At 51.6% G+C, this 17525-nt stretch overlaps 1 protein-coding gene across 1 annotated transcript; it reads right to left on the bottom strand.

Moving 5' to 3' along the window:
• Positions 1-6773: 6773 nt before the first annotated feature.
• LOC127023504 (BPI fold-containing family B member 6-like) lies at positions 6774-13772 on the bottom strand. The gene is given in 16 exon segments (XM_050907619.1): positions 6774-6812; positions 6947-7023; positions 7555-7618; positions 8405-8633; positions 8883-8950; positions 9161-9331; positions 9653-9706; positions 9874-10050; positions 10352-10443; positions 10779-10839; positions 11406-11469; positions 11961-12107; positions 12213-12317; positions 12948-12976; positions 12978-13048; positions 13664-13772. Coding segments are annotated over 16 exon segments (1557 nt in total).
• Positions 13773-17525: the final 3753 nt, after the last annotated feature.

Genomic DNA, 17525 nt, shown 5'->3' with positions numbered 1-17525 from the left:
GACACCATCTTTCCCAAGGAGACTGCCAGCGACACCATCTTTCCCAAGGAGACTGCCAGTGACGCCATCTTTCCCAAGGAGACCACCAAGGACACCATCTTTCCCAAGGAGACTGCCAGTGACGCCATCTTTCCCAAGGAGACCACCAAGGACACCATCTTTCCCAAGGAGACTGCCAGTGACGCCATCTTTCCCAAGGAGACCACCAAGGACACCATCTTTCCCAAGGAGACTGCCAGTGACACCATCTTTCCCAAGGAGACCACCAAGGACACCATCTTTCCCAAGGAGACTGCCAGCTACACCATCTTTCCCAAGGAGACTGCCAGTGACACCATCTTTCCCAAGGAGACCACCAAGGACACCGTCTTTTTCAAGGAGACTGCCAGCGACACCATCTTTCCCAAGGAGACTGCCAGTGACACCATCTTTCCCAAGGAGACCACCAAGGACACCATCTTTCCCAAGGAGACTGCCAGTGACACCATCTTTCCCAAGGAGACCACCAAGGACACCGTCTTTTTCAAGGAGACTGCCAGCGACACCATCTTTCCCAAGGAGACTGCCAGTGACGCCATCTTTCCCAAGGAGACCACCAAGGACACCATCTTTCCCAAGGAGACTGCCAGTGACGCCATCTTTCCCAAGGAGACCACCAAGGACACCATCTTTCCCAAGGAGACTGCCAGTGACACCATCTTTCCCAAGGAGACCACCAAGGACACCATCTTTCCCAAGGAGACTGCCAGCGACACCATCTTTCCCAAGGAGACTGCCAGTGACACCATCTTTCCCAAGGAGACCACCAAGGACACCATCTTTCCCAAGGAGACTGCCAGTGACACCATCTTTCCCAAGGAGACCACCAAGGACACCATCTTTCCCAAGGAGACTGCCAGCGACACCATCTTTCCCAAGGAGACTGCCAGTGACACCATCTTTCCCAAGGAGACCACCAAGGACACCGTCTTTTTCAAGGAGACTGCCAGCGACACCATCTTTCCCAAGGAGACTGCCAGTGACACCATCTTTCCCAAGGAGACCACCAAGGACACCGTCTTTTTCAAGGAGACTGCCAGCGACACCATCTTTCCCAAGGAGACTGCCAGTGACACCATCTTTCCCAAGGAGACCACCAAGGACACCATCTTTTTCAAGGAGACTGCCAGTGACACCATCTTTCCCAAGGAGACCACCAAGGACGCCATCTCCATCAAGGAGACTGCCAACAGCACCATCTTCACCAAGGACTCTGCCAAGAGGAGTATCTTTTTGAAGGAGACCACTGAGCAGACTGCCACCAAGGAGACCCCCTTGAAGCTTCTGGAGGTCACGTTTGGCTACTGAATGTATAATATCTGAAAAAAAGGGTGAAAGGTCACTGTGAGCTATGTGGACTCAGCACACAAGCATGGTGTCAGCCTGGCTGTTCCCTCCCCTCCACTGTCCCTCTATTTCCCTCTGTATACAATAGGGGTGGTGGCACCAGCCACTGTAAAGTATCTGAAGTGCCATCTCCAAAGTGCTTTATAAATGCAAATTAACCAGCATTGCCTCTACTGCTGAACGGATCTGGACCAGCTTCTGATTTTCTGAGCATGGTCAAGAGGCAGAAAGAGCAGAAGTGGTCTCAAAAAAAAGATAAATCCTCTCTCTCCCATACACTTACCATCCTCTTTGGTAAGGATTCTAAATCCTTGTGAAGGGGTCAGCAGGCTGCAGAGGAGGAAAAGAGCCCGGAACACAGACATCTTCGGTCCCGATAACTGTGGAAAGGGATTGCCATCAGTGCAATGCTGGGACAGTGAGCACAAGCCAGTGGAAGGAGGAAAGAGGAGGATGGAGGAAAGAAAAAGGAGGAATGCCTGTCAGGGAAGACAAAATCAGAGAGGAAGCTGCTGGCACCTCTCCCGCCTCCTCACCACGCTGGTGGGCACAGTAAAACTCCTGCTGGCACTTCCCTGCAGGAGGAACCAGAACTTCAACAACAGTTGCTCCAAAGACCGACCATCACAGCAGCCAAGTGAAAAGCAAGTGGTTGTTCGGTTGTTCCTGCTCTAATCCCTCAGTGCCAGTGAGCAATGTTGGTGACTGATCTGGATGATCTGTTCTGGGTGGGAATTTCTCCGAGAAACAAGGTCCTGTATCCCACATGATGGGAAAACAGGACGTTTCTGACAACGTGATCGTCTCTAGTCGCGGAAAGAAAAGCAATGGCATCTACACAGGACAAATGCACCAACATATCTAGTAAGGAGAGCATCTCCTGGTTTGAATGTCATGATCTCTGCACAAACATCAAACATCTGAGGCTTCCCTCTCCATAAAAGCACCTTTTGCTGGAACTGTGAGAAGGAGAAAATAATTTTTAAAGTTTCAGTGTCATTGAAATATTTCTATGGGACCTACAACTTGACGTAGCTTTTTTTTTTTAAAGAACCATAATGAACTTCATTGCCCCAAATCTATTTAAATGTAAATAGCACATCAAAAAGGGATCAAAACAAGTGTGAGAGTTCTGATTCACCTTAGCTAAAAATCTACCTCAGATAATAGAGTTATACCAAAAATAATTTAAGTGATAATTGTTTCTGAAAACCATGAAACACCCTTTCTTCTTCAAGGACTGCAAATACAATGAGCATGCATGTCTGTTCTTGAGAAACTCCTAGTGAAAGCCACCACACATTTTACTTGTCAGCGCATAATTCAGGCAGGCAGCAGGCAAGAATAACAATTTTTGTTAAAAAGCCAATACTCCCAAATGAACATTAAGGATTCTCCTTTGGGAATCATCAGGTTTGCAGAAGCAGAAGCTAAGGGCACACTTTTTGAGGAATAAGTTTGCTCTTACCTGACCAAGCTCTTGAGTGCGAGGCTCTCCCCAGCCGTTGTTCCTGTCTTCTGAAGATGACCTGCATCAAGCATCTTCATATATAGAGCTTTACAGCAGGAAAGAGGCAAGCGATGTCATCAAGGACATCCAGAATAATTGGTGGGGAGCAAAACAAACAATGTATAGTTTCTGTTGACTTCCACTGCAAATATTTCCTTAGAGATGTTAGGAGTTAGGTAAATCATTGAGCAACGTCCTGTAGGTGCAGAGGCAGACTCGGTCAGCTCCGGGTGCCAGTCCGCACACTGCTGCCTGATTTAGCCCATCATCCTTTCGGGCTTGCTCTCGTGTCAAGATGCGGACATGGCTGAAAAGTCATGCCCTGATAAAATACTTTTTTTTTTTTCCCCCAAATAAAATTCTGGTTTTGACTGAAAAATGTGTCAAAATACTGGCCACCCCTCGCTGCTAAGTACTTCTACAGTTCTCGGTGCTGCAGTACTGAGCACTTTACCCTCGCAGTAAGCCCATGCAGTGGGGATGTGCCACATGTTATGCGTGATAAATGAAGGACCAGGCAGCACCTTTCTCAATGTAAAGACAGAGCGTGGAGACAGTAACAGGGCCGGGTATTCACCGTCCAGGCCAGCAGGTCAAGCCCAGCGTTCCCATCCCGACTTGCCTGCAGGCTGTGACCTTACCCAACATTTAGCAAAGCCAGCAGCACTTGTCCAGTGACCTGAATGGCTCATAATCAGTTTGCGAATTGAGGAAAAGCAGGTATTGAATTGGGAAGGAATAGTGACACTGTGATAAAGCATATCGATTGGGTGTCACGGCTTTACAGATACCCTGAGCTGACAGACTCTTCGGAGAGACACCATCTGATTTGGAAATGCTGTGCTAGTCTAACCGGCATGGCATTATTTCCAGGTCCTTCACCTCTGCCTCAGAGGACTCCAGGAGGACTAGAGGTGGGATGTGCTGTCATGGGGAGATATTGTTGAGAGGGTGATGCCATTGACCATGAAGCCAGGGAGCTCCCGGGCTAGGGCTTGTCGGCTCTGGATTGTTTTGAAGTCTTGGAGGGACTGTTGATCCCAGTGTGGGCATATCAAGAGAGGTGGCCTCCCTGCCACACCACCCATGCAACAGATGTGCTGCAGGAGAGGAACAGCCATGCAACTGCCCAGGGTCAGCTCCGTCCAGGCCCTCACCCTCTCAGATTTCTGGCCAGGTTTTTTCCATGCTGAAAAATTGTGTCCCACCTGGCCCATCATGGCTTATTTACTGCCAGATAATTTACCTGCTGCAGGCAGGAGAAAAGGAGAAAAATTTCTGCTGAGCCAACACGTCATGTCCACCCACAGCCATGCTGGCTTTTTCCCATTCGCCCTGTCCTGGTCCCGATCACCGGCACCACACGGATGCACGGAGCCGCTGCCTCGAGCTGCACCAGAGCAGCAGCTTTTTGGGGCAGGAAAAAGAAAACCCTCCCCTGTGGGCCACAGACCAAACGTGGTCCCTGTGCGCGGATCACGTCCCGCACGTGCACAGCGAAGGCTCTGGGTGGTGGAGGGGAGGATGCATCGGCCAAGGGGACAGCGGTGAACTATTCACTCCCCTGATGTGCTCATTAACCACACGGGTGGATGGGCTGCTCCTCAGCTCTGAAGAATAATAGTCCAGAAAATGCTTGCTCAGAGTTAATACTTTCTGTAAACTTGGAAATAAGTATTTCCAGCAGATTAGCCAGCTTTTTTCACACATTAATTCCGGCTTTAAAAAATATCTTGGCTAAAGGCCAAGGAAGGGATGACAAAGGTGCCAAAGTACTTAAAGCGTTGTCACTCTCCTTGCAACCTGATCAGCCAGGCACCTCGGGAGCACAAAGCTTTGCTCTCATGGCTAGATCATGACATTTGATAAGGTGGAGGAGAGTGTTAACAAGATGGTATTATGTTATCCTTCCTCCTGAATCGCTTTATACTTTGGGCAATCACTATATGAAACCCAGATTACCATAAAGACAGACCTGATAATGGTCAGCACACAGGAAAGGGGCACTTTGGCACCGCAGAGAATAGCTTCTGAGCAGTGACCTTTCAGGCATGACAGTAACTTGGCCTCTCACCAGCTGTTGCTGAATGCAGAGGTCTCTGACGATTAAATATTTTGGATAAACCGAAGCAGATTCCCATAAAGAGAATGACGTCGTGATGTCCAGGTCTCTCTAAAGCAATTTTCAAAGCCCCAAGAACACGAAGCCAAATCACTGTGTGAGGACAGAAACACAGGGTAAACCAGAACGGACTTGGTCAAAGGGAGAAGAATAGGACTGATGTGAACGGGCGCTGCTTTGATGCTTGGATCACCTGGAAAGGGAGACATAAGGGCAGGCAGTAAGAGGGACGTACCCCCAAGAAGCGTTAGAGATCTTGACATTAGCAAGAGGGCAGTTTGCCAGGGCAGGCAAAGTGAAACGCATTGGCCCTGGTTGAGAAACGAGATGGTTCTGCTCTGCTCTCCCGTTGATGACATCGTCCAGACCTGGCCTTTCTGCCCGAGGAAACCGTCTCTGCGGGACCCCTGAGCCAGGGCAGTCTTGGTTTGCTCTTTCATTCCTCTGGGACCATTAACTGTGAGAGACTGGTACGTGCCCGCTGCTGGGGGGGTCAGGGCTGCTGGGGTCCGTGTACAGCTCCGGGGGACAATGCTGGTGCCTGCACGTGTCCGAAGGCTGCACCTCCACCAAGCGCCCCAGGGCATCACATACCAGTTAGGTGATAGTGCAGCTTGACAGCGTGGATAAGTTTTTCAGGAAAAATTAACTAGGTGCCCCCTGAGATTTCCAGCCTTGATTTCTCCTAGGAGGGCTGCATACAGATATTTTGATTCATTTTTTGTTCTTCTTAAGGGAATTCAGACTCAAACTGTTCAATTGTTTATTAGCTAATGCAAGAACAATACGGGAAATCTCTTAAAAAAAAATGTGCTTGGCATTGACAATGTTTGCAGTGAAATGAAGAGAGAAGGCACCATAAACACCAGTCCTCATGGGGAGCTGGTTTTATGGCTGCTTCCCTCATTGCTTAGGACTCCTGACGAGGACAATTCCTTACAAGCGTTGCAGAACAAATGCCTGCTGGGTTTGGCAGCGCACACAAGAAAACAAATGGAGTTCTCAGAGCCTGCCTCACAGCGAGATTTTCTTGGGGACGATTTCTTAAAAACACAACGATCTTTTCAAAGATATCCTTAATTCTGCACCAGCTACCTGTCACCAGGAAAAATGTGCAAATCATGTCAGCTCGATGAAATCAGGATCAAAGCTGTTTATTGACTTACTAATGACAGGTAATTATCCAGCAATCAGTGAACTATACGCTTGGGATCAATATCTGCAATGCAGCTGATAAACCCCGATGCTAGGCACTTCTGAAATATTAAAAAACACATGGAGATGTCTAAATGCCCATCTCGAACTCATTCTGAGAACCCCTAATCCCCCCCTACACAACTGCAGACACACTCCCCTCCTCTCGCAGCACATGCACCCCGGGAGCAGGGGGGTCCCCTTCTGGCACCCCGCTCCTGCAGGAGATGTGGGTGCTGCACCCCGATGGCAGCCCACGCTGCTGCCTGCAGCGTGCTGGTGCACGTGCTGTTTCTGTTGCAAATGTGATTTACTTAGGGACCATAATACGACCTCTGCCCACATGTGCCCAGCTGGCTCCACTGGACGCAGGGCGGGCCAGAGTCTCGTCATGGGGTGGCGGGGTCTTTTTATTTCAGCTTGTGGAGTCAAACTACTGAAAAGTCAAGGAAAGAGGAAGAAACGCCCCAGGAACCCCAGCACCCTTGCTGCTCCCTCTCCCACCCGGTCCTGCTAGGTCCCGGCAGCAGCGGGCGGGTTGCAGCCGTACCTCCCCACGCCTCAGGTCTCCGTGACGGGCACGTCCAGCACTAGAGCATTCTGCAGATTTGAAAATAAAAAGCACACGGGCAGGATTTAGCAGCTGCTTCCGTGCTCAGATGTGACGGACTAACGGCACTAACTCCAGGGATGACACAGCAAAAGCACCACGCGAGTAGCCTCGCGGTGCCTACCTCGAACCCGCTGATGTTCGCCCAACGGTAGGTGATGCCCAGCAGGTCGGGCAGGGGGACCCCTCCACGCAGCACCCCTGGAACGAGTGGGAGCCGCTGTCAGAGGCGCTCCGGCCGCGGCAGGCATTTTTATACTGACGCTTTGGCTGTTTTCAGGCATGGTAAAGAGGGAGGTGTCAATTTTTGGAGACTTCAGAAAGGCAAAGATCTTATGAAAACTGTTCCCAGTTGTTCACGGCTAGTGGTTTTGATTTTGAGAACAGGAACAATGTTCAAAGAGGCTTCAGAGGAGAAGCCTGCATCCTTTGCAGTGGATCTGTCCTGTGTGGGCAGATCTCTCCTGCCTGTGAAGGAGTGGGCATGCCGGAGCCCCGGCTGGGAGGCATTGCCCTCCTCCAGCTCCCACTGCAAACCCCCTGGGTGCAAAATCCCTGGCAAGCGATTTTCCTGGCAGAGTCACTCACAGCCTTGAGGGCAGGAAAAGCATGCAAGGTCAGCCAGGCAATGCCATTTCCAAAAAAAAAGATAACTGTCTATAGGAAAAGAAATGAGAACTGCTTCCCCTGTGCAGATAGCAAATCCTCAGATGAAGCCGTAGCCGTGCTTACTGTTGATCGATGGCACATAAGCCACATGAATAATATCTGCCAAAACTCCTTTCAGCGGCAGCTCCTGAAACACAGAGAAGTGGTGTAAACCACTCATCGCTCTGTGTGCCAGCAGCCACCTCCGCCGGGCTCACCCCACCGATTCATCCAGCGCCCTCCCCAATCGCAGGAAAACTGCAAAGGTCCCCCGAGCAGAATGGGAACATTTGAAAAATTCTAAATTTCCATGAAAACTGCCCCAGATGAGACTGTTCCCAGCCCCAGCAGCACTCTGCGCTCTGCCCTGCAGTCGGTGCCGGGCACCCAGGCACCCTCCTCGCAGCCCAAAGCCCTGCTGCAAGACGGATGCTGTCAGCACTCGCCCTCCCAAGCGTCTCTATCTCGGCATCAGGATTAGAGGGAGATGAGGAGATTGAACATCCAGCCCACACCACCTCAGCCCAGCCCAGCCCAGCCCACGCTCCCACCCCACCGCTGCCGCACCGGGGAGAGTTACTCGTGGCCAAAACTCTCCCCCGAATGAGCACGGTGCGTTTTGAGCAGGGACCCCTTCCAGAGCATTCCTGCCTGTGGGCAAATGGTTTTGGCAGTTGATTTGTCATTTGTTATTCCTTGAAATGTTATTCCTTGAAATGTTATTCCTTGAAATAACATTTCTATCTTCAGCATTCACTTTAGGGTTTTTTTGTTGTTTGGTTTTTTTTTTTTTAACAAATCTGTTATTGATAATGAAAGCAGCAGGACAGGGCTCCAGGGAGCGAATTCCTGGTACGGCGTTACGCAAGCCGCCAGCGCGGAGATTCAGAGCGGCAACCCCAGCCCCACGCACGGCACAGACCGCCCAACTCACGTCAAACGTCCCAAGGGAGGAGAAGCCAAGGCCACCCGAGGCAGACTGCAGGGAGAGGAAAGGCACAGCATCATTCACCTCCCGCAGCCCCCCAGTCCCGTCACCCTCAGCAGACTCCTCGCCCAGATCTTGGCCTCCAGCAAACCTCCCCCTTGCACCGGAGGTGCCGCGGCTCCGCCAGCCTCCCTCCAGGAAGGGGCTGCTTCCCACCGAGAGCGTTTTCTCCATCCTGAACCAACTTCAGCTCTTCAAAGTTAAAGAGCAAAAAACCCAAACAGGTTTTAGGTCAGCTGGATTACGTCACGTTGACCCTCATCTATTTTTAAATAGCTGTTAGTATAAACTGTAAAAACATCATGCAGAGACAGCAAAGGTTCCTTCTGAAAACGCACGGGTGAGATGCAGCGTGTGGCCTCCCCAGCAGCCCAGGGACTGTCACTCTGCTGGTGGTGGCACTGGGGACCAGCAGCCGCGTTACCTTTGCAGAGTGAGGGAGAGCCGCAGCTTTTCTTCTGCAATGGCAAACTGCGCCTCCAGGTCGCTGTGCTGCGAGGGGAAAAGGAAAGGGAGTCCTCACCAGGACCCTGCTCCCCCCGACCACTCCAGCCCCGCAGGACCCCCTGGCCAGGCATCTTCCTGACAGACGTCCCTGCCCGCTGTCCTGCATCTCTCGCTCTGGTGTCGGTGCGGGTTTGCTGGCTCGGGGCAGGGGCAACCACGTTCAGCCCTTGCCAACTGCAAAAGGCTTCAACTCACAACATCCAGGACAAAGAGGGATTCGGGAGCAGTCTCTGAAGGGGAAACCCAAAACTCGGCGGTGCTGAAGAGCTGCACAAAGCTTTTGTCCGGGGTTATGGTCACCACTGGTGCTTTTGCTTCTCGCATTTCAATCACCACTGGCTGTGATGGAGGCAGCACCCTGGAAATCTGTGGAGAGTCGAAGCAAAGGGGTGACATTCCCTTCCCTTCCCAGTTCACTGCTCTGGGGATTATCCTGGTGGGTGCTGAGCATCGGTGACATCCACCAAAGTCAGTGGGAGTCAGTCAAGCTGGTCTATACTGCTCAGTAATATGTCCCTTAAATAATCTTATTAATAAAAGTTTTACTAATAAAATAAAGAGAGCACCAGTTTAACCTTGGGGAAAAGGTTCCCAGCATGTCTTTGTGAATGGAGAGCAGCTTTATCTGCTGCCATAAGTAGCCTGAGACAACCCACAGACCGGTAGGATCAGGCAAAGTCCACCTACCTCGGGGATGAGGGTTCCAAGCATCGTGGTCACCAGTGGGGGAAGCCCAAGAACCTGTTGAGAAAATGTCACGGGGCACGGACTTAATGAACTCACTTGGGTGGGGGGGAGTTTAACATGGGGAAGGGAAGAGGCATAGGCAGCACATGGATCTGCCTTGAACATGGGTGTAGATTTCTTTAGTGGTCTCTTGAGGAAAATCTCAAGCCCAAACCACCCACCATGTTGTTGCTGATGTCCAGGTTGAAGGATGTCTGCAGAACAGAGAGCTCAGCACTCAAAAAGTTTGCAGACAGGATGAGCTGGGTAGCAGCATCCCTCTTTGGTGGCAGAGAAGCAAGAGCTGGTTGGTCCATGGGAAGGTCAACCTCCTTTCCCTCCTTTTGGTGGAGAACGGTCTAAAAGGACCAGTAAGAAGAGCCATGTCAGAGAGCACAGGTCCATTTCCAGGATTTGCATTTGGACCAGGTACAAGGTACTGGACGCTTTGCTCTCTAGTCTCAGCAACGGAAACGGAGCGATAAACTCCATAGAAAACAGTGAGCTGAGGAGGCGGTTCGGTGATACACTACAACCAGCACATGTCTGCACCCCTTCCAAAGCCTCTGCTGCCCAAGGCTGAGCAGGACAACACCTCTGAGCAAATGGATGTCAGAAACATCACCGCTCCAAGGCCCGGCGCCAGGCAGCAGCACTCACCTTCAAATCCAGCTCTATGAAAGTTTCACTCGTCAGTGGGGGGTTCAGCAAAGCGTACTGGAGGGTCCCAGCACTCCCAAGAGGGATCTCGGCTGCGGGGAAGCAAAGCGGGATGCTTAACCAGAAGGTGTACGCTCTGCGCCGCGGGGAGAGCGCTCACCAGCGCCAAACCGCTGGTTCACCAGTGCCACGTGCCATTTACAGCTTCGGTGGGCTCCTGCCTCCCTGCCGGCCTCTGTGGTGCCAGGCACTCCCGAATCTGCACCGAGGAGGGGGTGGATATTTGTGTGGCCCCCATCGGGGTTTGTCCCCGCCTGGTCCTAGTCAGGGCTCAGGAGATTGTCTATCCTCGGTGACAGATCCGTGCTTTCTCCTTGCCAGCGGAAGGGAAGGAGACGGATGGATGGATGGATGGATGCCAACTTACAAGTCAGGGTGGTGAATTTTGCATTCACAAGGTTGAGCACTGCATCGACAGCTGGACACAGCTGTAGGGTGAGAAGAAAGTTGTGAGAAAACCTTGCACGGAGGCTTCTGGTGGGAGCAGAGCTTTGTGGCTGCCAGACCAGCGCAACTCCCGCCCTGAAGCGCCAGGACCTTCTGCTATTAATTACCCAGACAAGGGCTGGCCTTAGTTTTCTCTGTCCCTGGTTGAATTAGGTTATTCTGGAGTAAACCTGCCTTAAGATGAGCGAAGAACAGGGCCAGACCCCCCCCCCCGATACCTGACTAAACCAGACCGACTTTGCGACACATGTTAAGAGGCTGCAAGTCTGCCCTTTGACAAGCCTTTAGGAGCAAGCATGCTCGCCATCCAGATCAGCTCTGTTCGAGCATCGCATCCCTAACCACCGGGCTGGGACAAGGAGGCTTTAGGCAGCGACAGTGCCTTTGCTGCGGGCGTTGGCTGCATAAAACCAGTAATTGCTTGACATGTTCCCTTTTACCAGGCTGCAAGCTCCTTTGTGGGGCAAAACTGTGAAACCTGTTACGGCGCGGTGAGGAGGAGGAGGTGATCTCCGGGAAACAAGGATGGGAGGAGGATCGAACTTACCAGACCTGGCAGCACTTTCTGAAGGGTGCTGTCCAGAAACTTGCTCATCACTTTGGGCAGCATGCTGGGCAGAGACAACATGTCAGCCGACCCAGCCGTTATGCACATAGCAACAATTATTTACTAAAGATCAAAAGCCAAGGAAGTCAAGCGCTAAAGAAACCTATATCTGGTATGGATTAGCCCAAAATATGCCTAATGTCTAATAAAAGATGTTTCCTCTCTTTACAAACCTTTTCTCAAGAATGCCATCTTCTGGCTTTAAACAAAGCTAAAGGTTTCCACGCCTGAAAGAAGCCCTGATATCGCAGGAGTACAGCACTTAAATGAGGACTGATGCCAAAGATGAACATTGCATGGAATAGCACAGGTAGAGCTGGCCTGAATTTGTCCATAAAACATTTTGCTTTTCTTAGTGGAAAAAATGAACAGTGAAAAGTATTTGTGTTCTGTAGAAATCCAAACCTGGAAACTGAAAGATTTAACAACGCCGTTACCTACCCCTTAGGAATTATTAATATTGGCAGATCATTGATGTTGTCCTTTGGGACTCACCTGCTGGGGAGGTTGGTTTTAACGCTGACGAGAGCGACGTGGCAGTTCCTGCAGCTGAGCCTGGGGATGCCCGCAGCGTCCTGCCACAGCCGGCTGCTGGTCGTCAGGTTTGCGGCCAGAGCCATTTCCATGTTTCCTCCTATAAAGCTGCTCAGAGCAAAGCTCGGTCACCGCAGGGCAAAGCCCCGGCAGCGAGCCAGCCCACCCCAGCCCTGCCAGTGGCTCTCCCCGCAGCCGCCGGCTCCCGCTCACCTTTTCCCAGTGATGGTCATTTGGATTAAGACGGCCATGAAGAGCCCCGAGCCCGGCGAGAGCGTGAGTGATATCACTGGGGGACAGAGATCTTTCACTTTCAGCCTGCAGAAAAAAACCAGAAGAAAAGAGCTGGGAAAGAGGAGCCCGCAGAGCAGCCAGGTTGAGCTGCTTACATCAAAGTCGCCTGTCACTGATATTGCCATCACCATCTTTATTCTTCCACTTCTTGTTTCAACTTTCCATCTAAAACCACTTTTAAATTTAGAAACATGTTTCTTCCTAACAAAAAGATTGCACAGTTTAATTTTGAAAAAATTGGGGGGGGGGGCAGTTTCGGCATTCAAAACGTCTCCATGCTTTCACCCAGCACGAATCTGCAGGATGGAGGGCCAGCTCTGATCCCCCAGAAATTCTGGGGTTCCCTCAGGATATTATTGACAAAAGCCAGGTACCCCCAGCTTTGAGAGCAAACCCCCCCCGGCGCCGCAGAGCCACTGCAGCAGTCCCCAGCCGGCGCTGAAGCAGGAGCCGACGCGCTTTGTTGCCTTTAAGTTATAGTGTCTCCATGTATTTGTAGACACAACCATGCAGAAAATCACTGGCTTTAATATCACACTTGTTAGCGGGGAGTGATTCGTTTCTGCCTCCAGGCTGACACTTCCCAACCTTCTGCTTTTATTTTCTCATTCCCAGGTTCAGACTCGTGGTGTAATGCTGCTGATCATCACTCACCCCGAGATGCCTTTGATGGGTTTGGCGTTTGGCTTTTTTTTTTGCGGCTTCCTCTGCCATTTTCTGCAGAACATCACTCTCATTCAGCACAGTGGAGACCGCTGGAAGACACGCACAGGACGAGGAGTTTAGCACAAAACCCCCAGGGAGGAGCCTGTGCCAGAGGGTGAGGGGACTCGGCACTCCCCACCGTACCCTATAAAACATCGTTATTAACATATTCCCATTCCAACGCACAGAGGCACCATCAGGACGCTTCTCATGCTGTAAATTCAGATTATCAGCAACCTCTGCCGTCCCCGGGAAATGGCTGGAGCTCGGCGGGCGCTTGCTGTGCACCCCTTGCGATTTTAGACATGAGACACGGGGTGCATTTTCAGGTTCCCACCTTAACGTACCGCACACCGGCGAGACAACCCGCGTGCCCACATCGCGGTGTCACAGCCGCAGGGTCCCGCTTGCTGTGCCCCACACGGGACGTGCAGATCGCAAGGAAGCGGCTCCTGCTGCGGATGAAGCGCAGTGCCCAGAGCCCGCCCGGCCAGCGGCACTCAGCAGCTGGGGATGTGCTCAGGGATGCGCTCGGGGATGCAGGCTGTGCAGCAGTGAAAGGCGGCTTCCTCGCTGCAACGCAGCCGGTGCACTGCTGCCCGCTTGTCTGCACAGACGGACAGACTCGTGTCCACACACGGACACTAACATGGCTGAGCGCTTACCGCGGTCTATCGTTCCAAGATCGATCCTGATGACAGCTCCCGGGCCAGCAGCTCCTCCTGACCACACCAGCCAGCCGCCAAGGAATAAAATGCTCCAAATCCTTGACATCTTCCGATCCGGTACAGCTGCTCCCAGAGCTCCAGAGGCTTACAGGTCTGTGTGGGCTTCAACGGACAGAGAGAGACAATGAGCTGGAGATGGTTCCCAAACCACACGTCAGGGGCTAAACGCTGCAGTCACACTAGAGGAAAGCGAGCAGGGCTCCGTGCAAGTCTGGCAGAGCTACACTAGCCAAAACACAGCCTGAATACAAGAATCGCTCCCCAAAATTCAGACGTCTGTGAACACCCCAGAGCAGCCCCATCAGGACATGCCTGCACCCTGCACCACCCGCCCCGTGGTCGGTACCCAAGCGGGGCGCTAAGCCTTCCTCTTCCACAAGCACCAGAGCTGCTCGTGATGCCTAAAACCTGCCGCAGAGCAGGGACTGGAGCTGCCTGATGCAGCACATGGCCCGCTGGATCTCAGGGCCACCCCGAGCCCTAGCTGTAGGAGCGGCAGGGGAGCTCACGGCTGTTGGCCATGGCAGTGGCATGAGGCACGATGAGCCTTTCCATGGGCTATCGACAGGGCTCCACTGCTCTGCTCCAGCTTGGCCTCCCGCTTCTTGCTTGCACCGGAGGGAAATGACGTGAGCTGCTGCACCTCGCCACAACAGGGACTCCTGCAGGGAAGGGCCCTGCCGTCAGCTCGCCCGGAGAGTCCCCAGAGGTTATCCAAGCTTTGCGTTCATCTTCTGGAGAGAGGCAAGAAAGAGCCTGTATATAAGCCCTGACCGAGAAAGAGGAAAAACAAAAGTAGTAGAGGGCTGGGTGATTACTGTGGTGTAAGCTAATCCCCGAGTGTTTCTGACATGTGCCAATACAAATAATTTCACCAATAATTTGAAAGTCTGGGTAAGCCCTCAGGCCTCGGGTACCAGGCAAGTGCTCCCAGCAGGCTGAAGCCAGTGCTCTTGCTCAATGCCCAGGAGGAGCCAACAGAGACTTGCACGTCAAGTCCTACAGAAAAACCTGATCTGTTTAATTACATGGTACAGACAGAAGTGGGGGCGAGGAGAAACCTAAGACGTGTAATGGTAAATTCTGCTTTTGCAGACACCCGTGTAACTGTGACTCTCGGGATGAGTGGCTCTCGCTCCCCAAAGGTTTGCGGAGTTTGTGCAAACGCAGGGGAGGACATGGGATCAGCAGGTGGAAAACCCAGGGGAAATTGTGATAATCTCAGTAATATTCTTACTGATTTCAGCAGGGTTGGAGTGAGGCTGAGAAGAACCGTCACCTGCCCAGAGAACGGGCTGCTCAGCCCCAACCCCATCCCCATCCCGCCATGGGAGAGCCATGCCTCCCACCAGACTGCAGACAGGCTGCACGAAGCTCTCCTCTGGGCAGGCCACGCTGCTGCTGCTGCCGTCGCTGTGGCTGCCCATGCACCCGCCCTGCCTGAGCTGGGGCTAGCAGCCACCACGGTGTCCTCACCCATCCCCTCCCGGGTACCCCACCCAGCAGGACCCAGCTCTGGGAGTTCACCCCGGTGGGATCCTGCAGCACCGAGTAATTTATTTCTTCTCTTCACTTCTGTATAAAACGTGTCATGAGGTTTAATCTGTCATTACCTCTCTCCCAGTGATGTACTCAGTGGCTCTCTGCTAAGCCCAGACAGGGAGATTTACATCTTATCTAACAGGAGTGTAAGATTTATAGATAACTCCCGATAAGGAACGCATCATGCCAGAAAGACACTTTTGTGCTAGTAACTTTATCAGTCATTATGCTATAAGTTGACATCTAATTAGGCCTCCACAGGGATCACCAGGTCCAGAACAGCTCTTCAGGAGGAGAAAATCCATGTCTAAGCACCACAGTGCCATCTCGTCCTGCCAGCTTATCCCCAGACCCTTGCACTGCTGTAAAGGATAATAACGCTCCACAGATAAATCTCCAGTACTGCTTCGGGAAGAGCTGCCGATATTACCTACACTGGAGCAAGGTACAACAGGGGCAAATTTCCAACCACTGCTGTAAAACACAGCAAAGACTTATTTCTCAGAGACTTTTCTAGGTTGTGTCCATGTCCCTACCAAAGTCAGATGCCACGAAATGCCTCCCGTGGCCCCAGGGGACTCATCTGCAGGTTACAACCTTCTCAATGGATTACTTTCTGAACACACTTCTTGCCTCTAAATGGGGTGCATACATCAGCACAGAAGTGTAAATCCTGCTCTCCCTCGGTAGGCTGCTAGACATGTATCTTCATATTTTCTCTTGACACTACTATCTGGATGCCTTCAACGGAAATGCACAACGTGGCTGAAACTCTGCTTTTCTTGGCATTTCTCTGTCACGCTGAGAAGGAAAGCAGCACAGCGCTGGTGAGGACCGAAGGCTTGGAGCGTGTCAAGATGCACCTGGAGCCAGCGCCCAATAACTCACTCCACCAGTGCACAAAGGACAATGGTTGCCTCCCCAGGCAGCAGGTGTTTCAACAAGCGCCGAACACCTTATCCCGTTGCCAAGGGATTCAGACCGAAATGGGCAATTCAACCCTCTCTGGAAGACCGGTCATGCCTCAAAGCTGAGATCACAAATATCGGGGCCGGGGCGGGGAAGTCAGAACACGGAGCACGAAGGAGAGCTGGGTGAGACCATGGAGGATGTGCTTACATGGCATTTGCAGGTAGTCCACGCTCTGTCCTCCAGACCAAAAGGAAGCCAGGAGAACATGATGGACCCCAAGCACAGGACAGAGAGGGACTCTGACTCCCTTCCGTGAATGCTTTCACTGCTTGTAGAGACATTATCAAAGAGGGTCGACATCACCCACCATTTTTTCTACCAGTTGTAATAAATATTGCCAGTAGCTTTTGATTGGGAATGGGTTAAAGAGAGGAAGGAATTCTTGCACGTGGGCCATTCCAGAGGTTAGAGGAGATACCTTAAAAAAAATTGATCTTCTGTCTGGTCTAAAACTCACTGAACCCAACAGAAACACTCCTGTTGCCTTCAACAGACTTACCCAGGCCTGATAGAAATAGAGGGCATCCTTGGTGAATTGCCAAGACCTCCTTCAGCGCGACACATGCAGGTCTCATCCCTTCTGGTCTGAGCTGCCCAGCCGGGAGAGCGACACGAACCACAGCAGCTTCTCGCTGGTGTGGGCACGGTGGCGGCTGTTCCTGTGGTGTTTGGAAGAAAGCATGGCTGCAGAGCAAAGAAACCGATGTTCGCTTTCTAACCGTGTTTGATTTCTTGGCACCCTCGACCCAGAGACCTTTCTTTGTGCTCCTCAGTAACACCACAATGAAGGCAAGCTGCCCCAGCACCTGCTGTTCGGTATTTCACCTCGCTAGGTCGATGGCCAATGTAATCAAGTATATGGGGAAACAATAAAAATGGTATATAAAACAAAGTGTCCACCCAATGTCCTGGTTTCCAGCCCTCTTTGCCAATTTCTGCCCCATCAGCCTTGGCTGTGAGGATATATAAAGCCAGCGCAATTCCCTGGTGTGGCCACGGCGAGACACGGGCTGAGTTAGAAGAATGGGAAGACTGGCCAGGAAAGGTAAAGATGCATTTGCAAACTGAATAGCTTGATATAGGCATTGCTTGTACTTACTTTGGTGTGTCTCTGTAAGGATCAGTTCTCATCAGAAGTCCACTTTCTGCAAAGACTGATATAAATACGTATGTTTTCTGCAGGTTAAAATTTCTGAATCACTTGTTTTCTTAATATTGTGAGAGCATTACAAACATTATAAACAATTCCCAAACGTTTTTCAGAGAGGTAGATAACACTTTCACC

This window comes from Gymnogyps californianus, chromosome 17, assembly GCF_018139145.2.
Source record: "Gymnogyps californianus isolate 813 chromosome 17, ASM1813914v2, whole genome shotgun sequence".
In the NCBI taxonomy this organism is placed as follows: Eukaryota; Metazoa; Chordata; class Aves; order Accipitriformes; family Cathartidae; genus Gymnogyps; species Gymnogyps californianus.
Note: the sequence above shows the minus strand (reverse complement) of the source record. Positions and strands in the feature narration are given on the sequence as shown.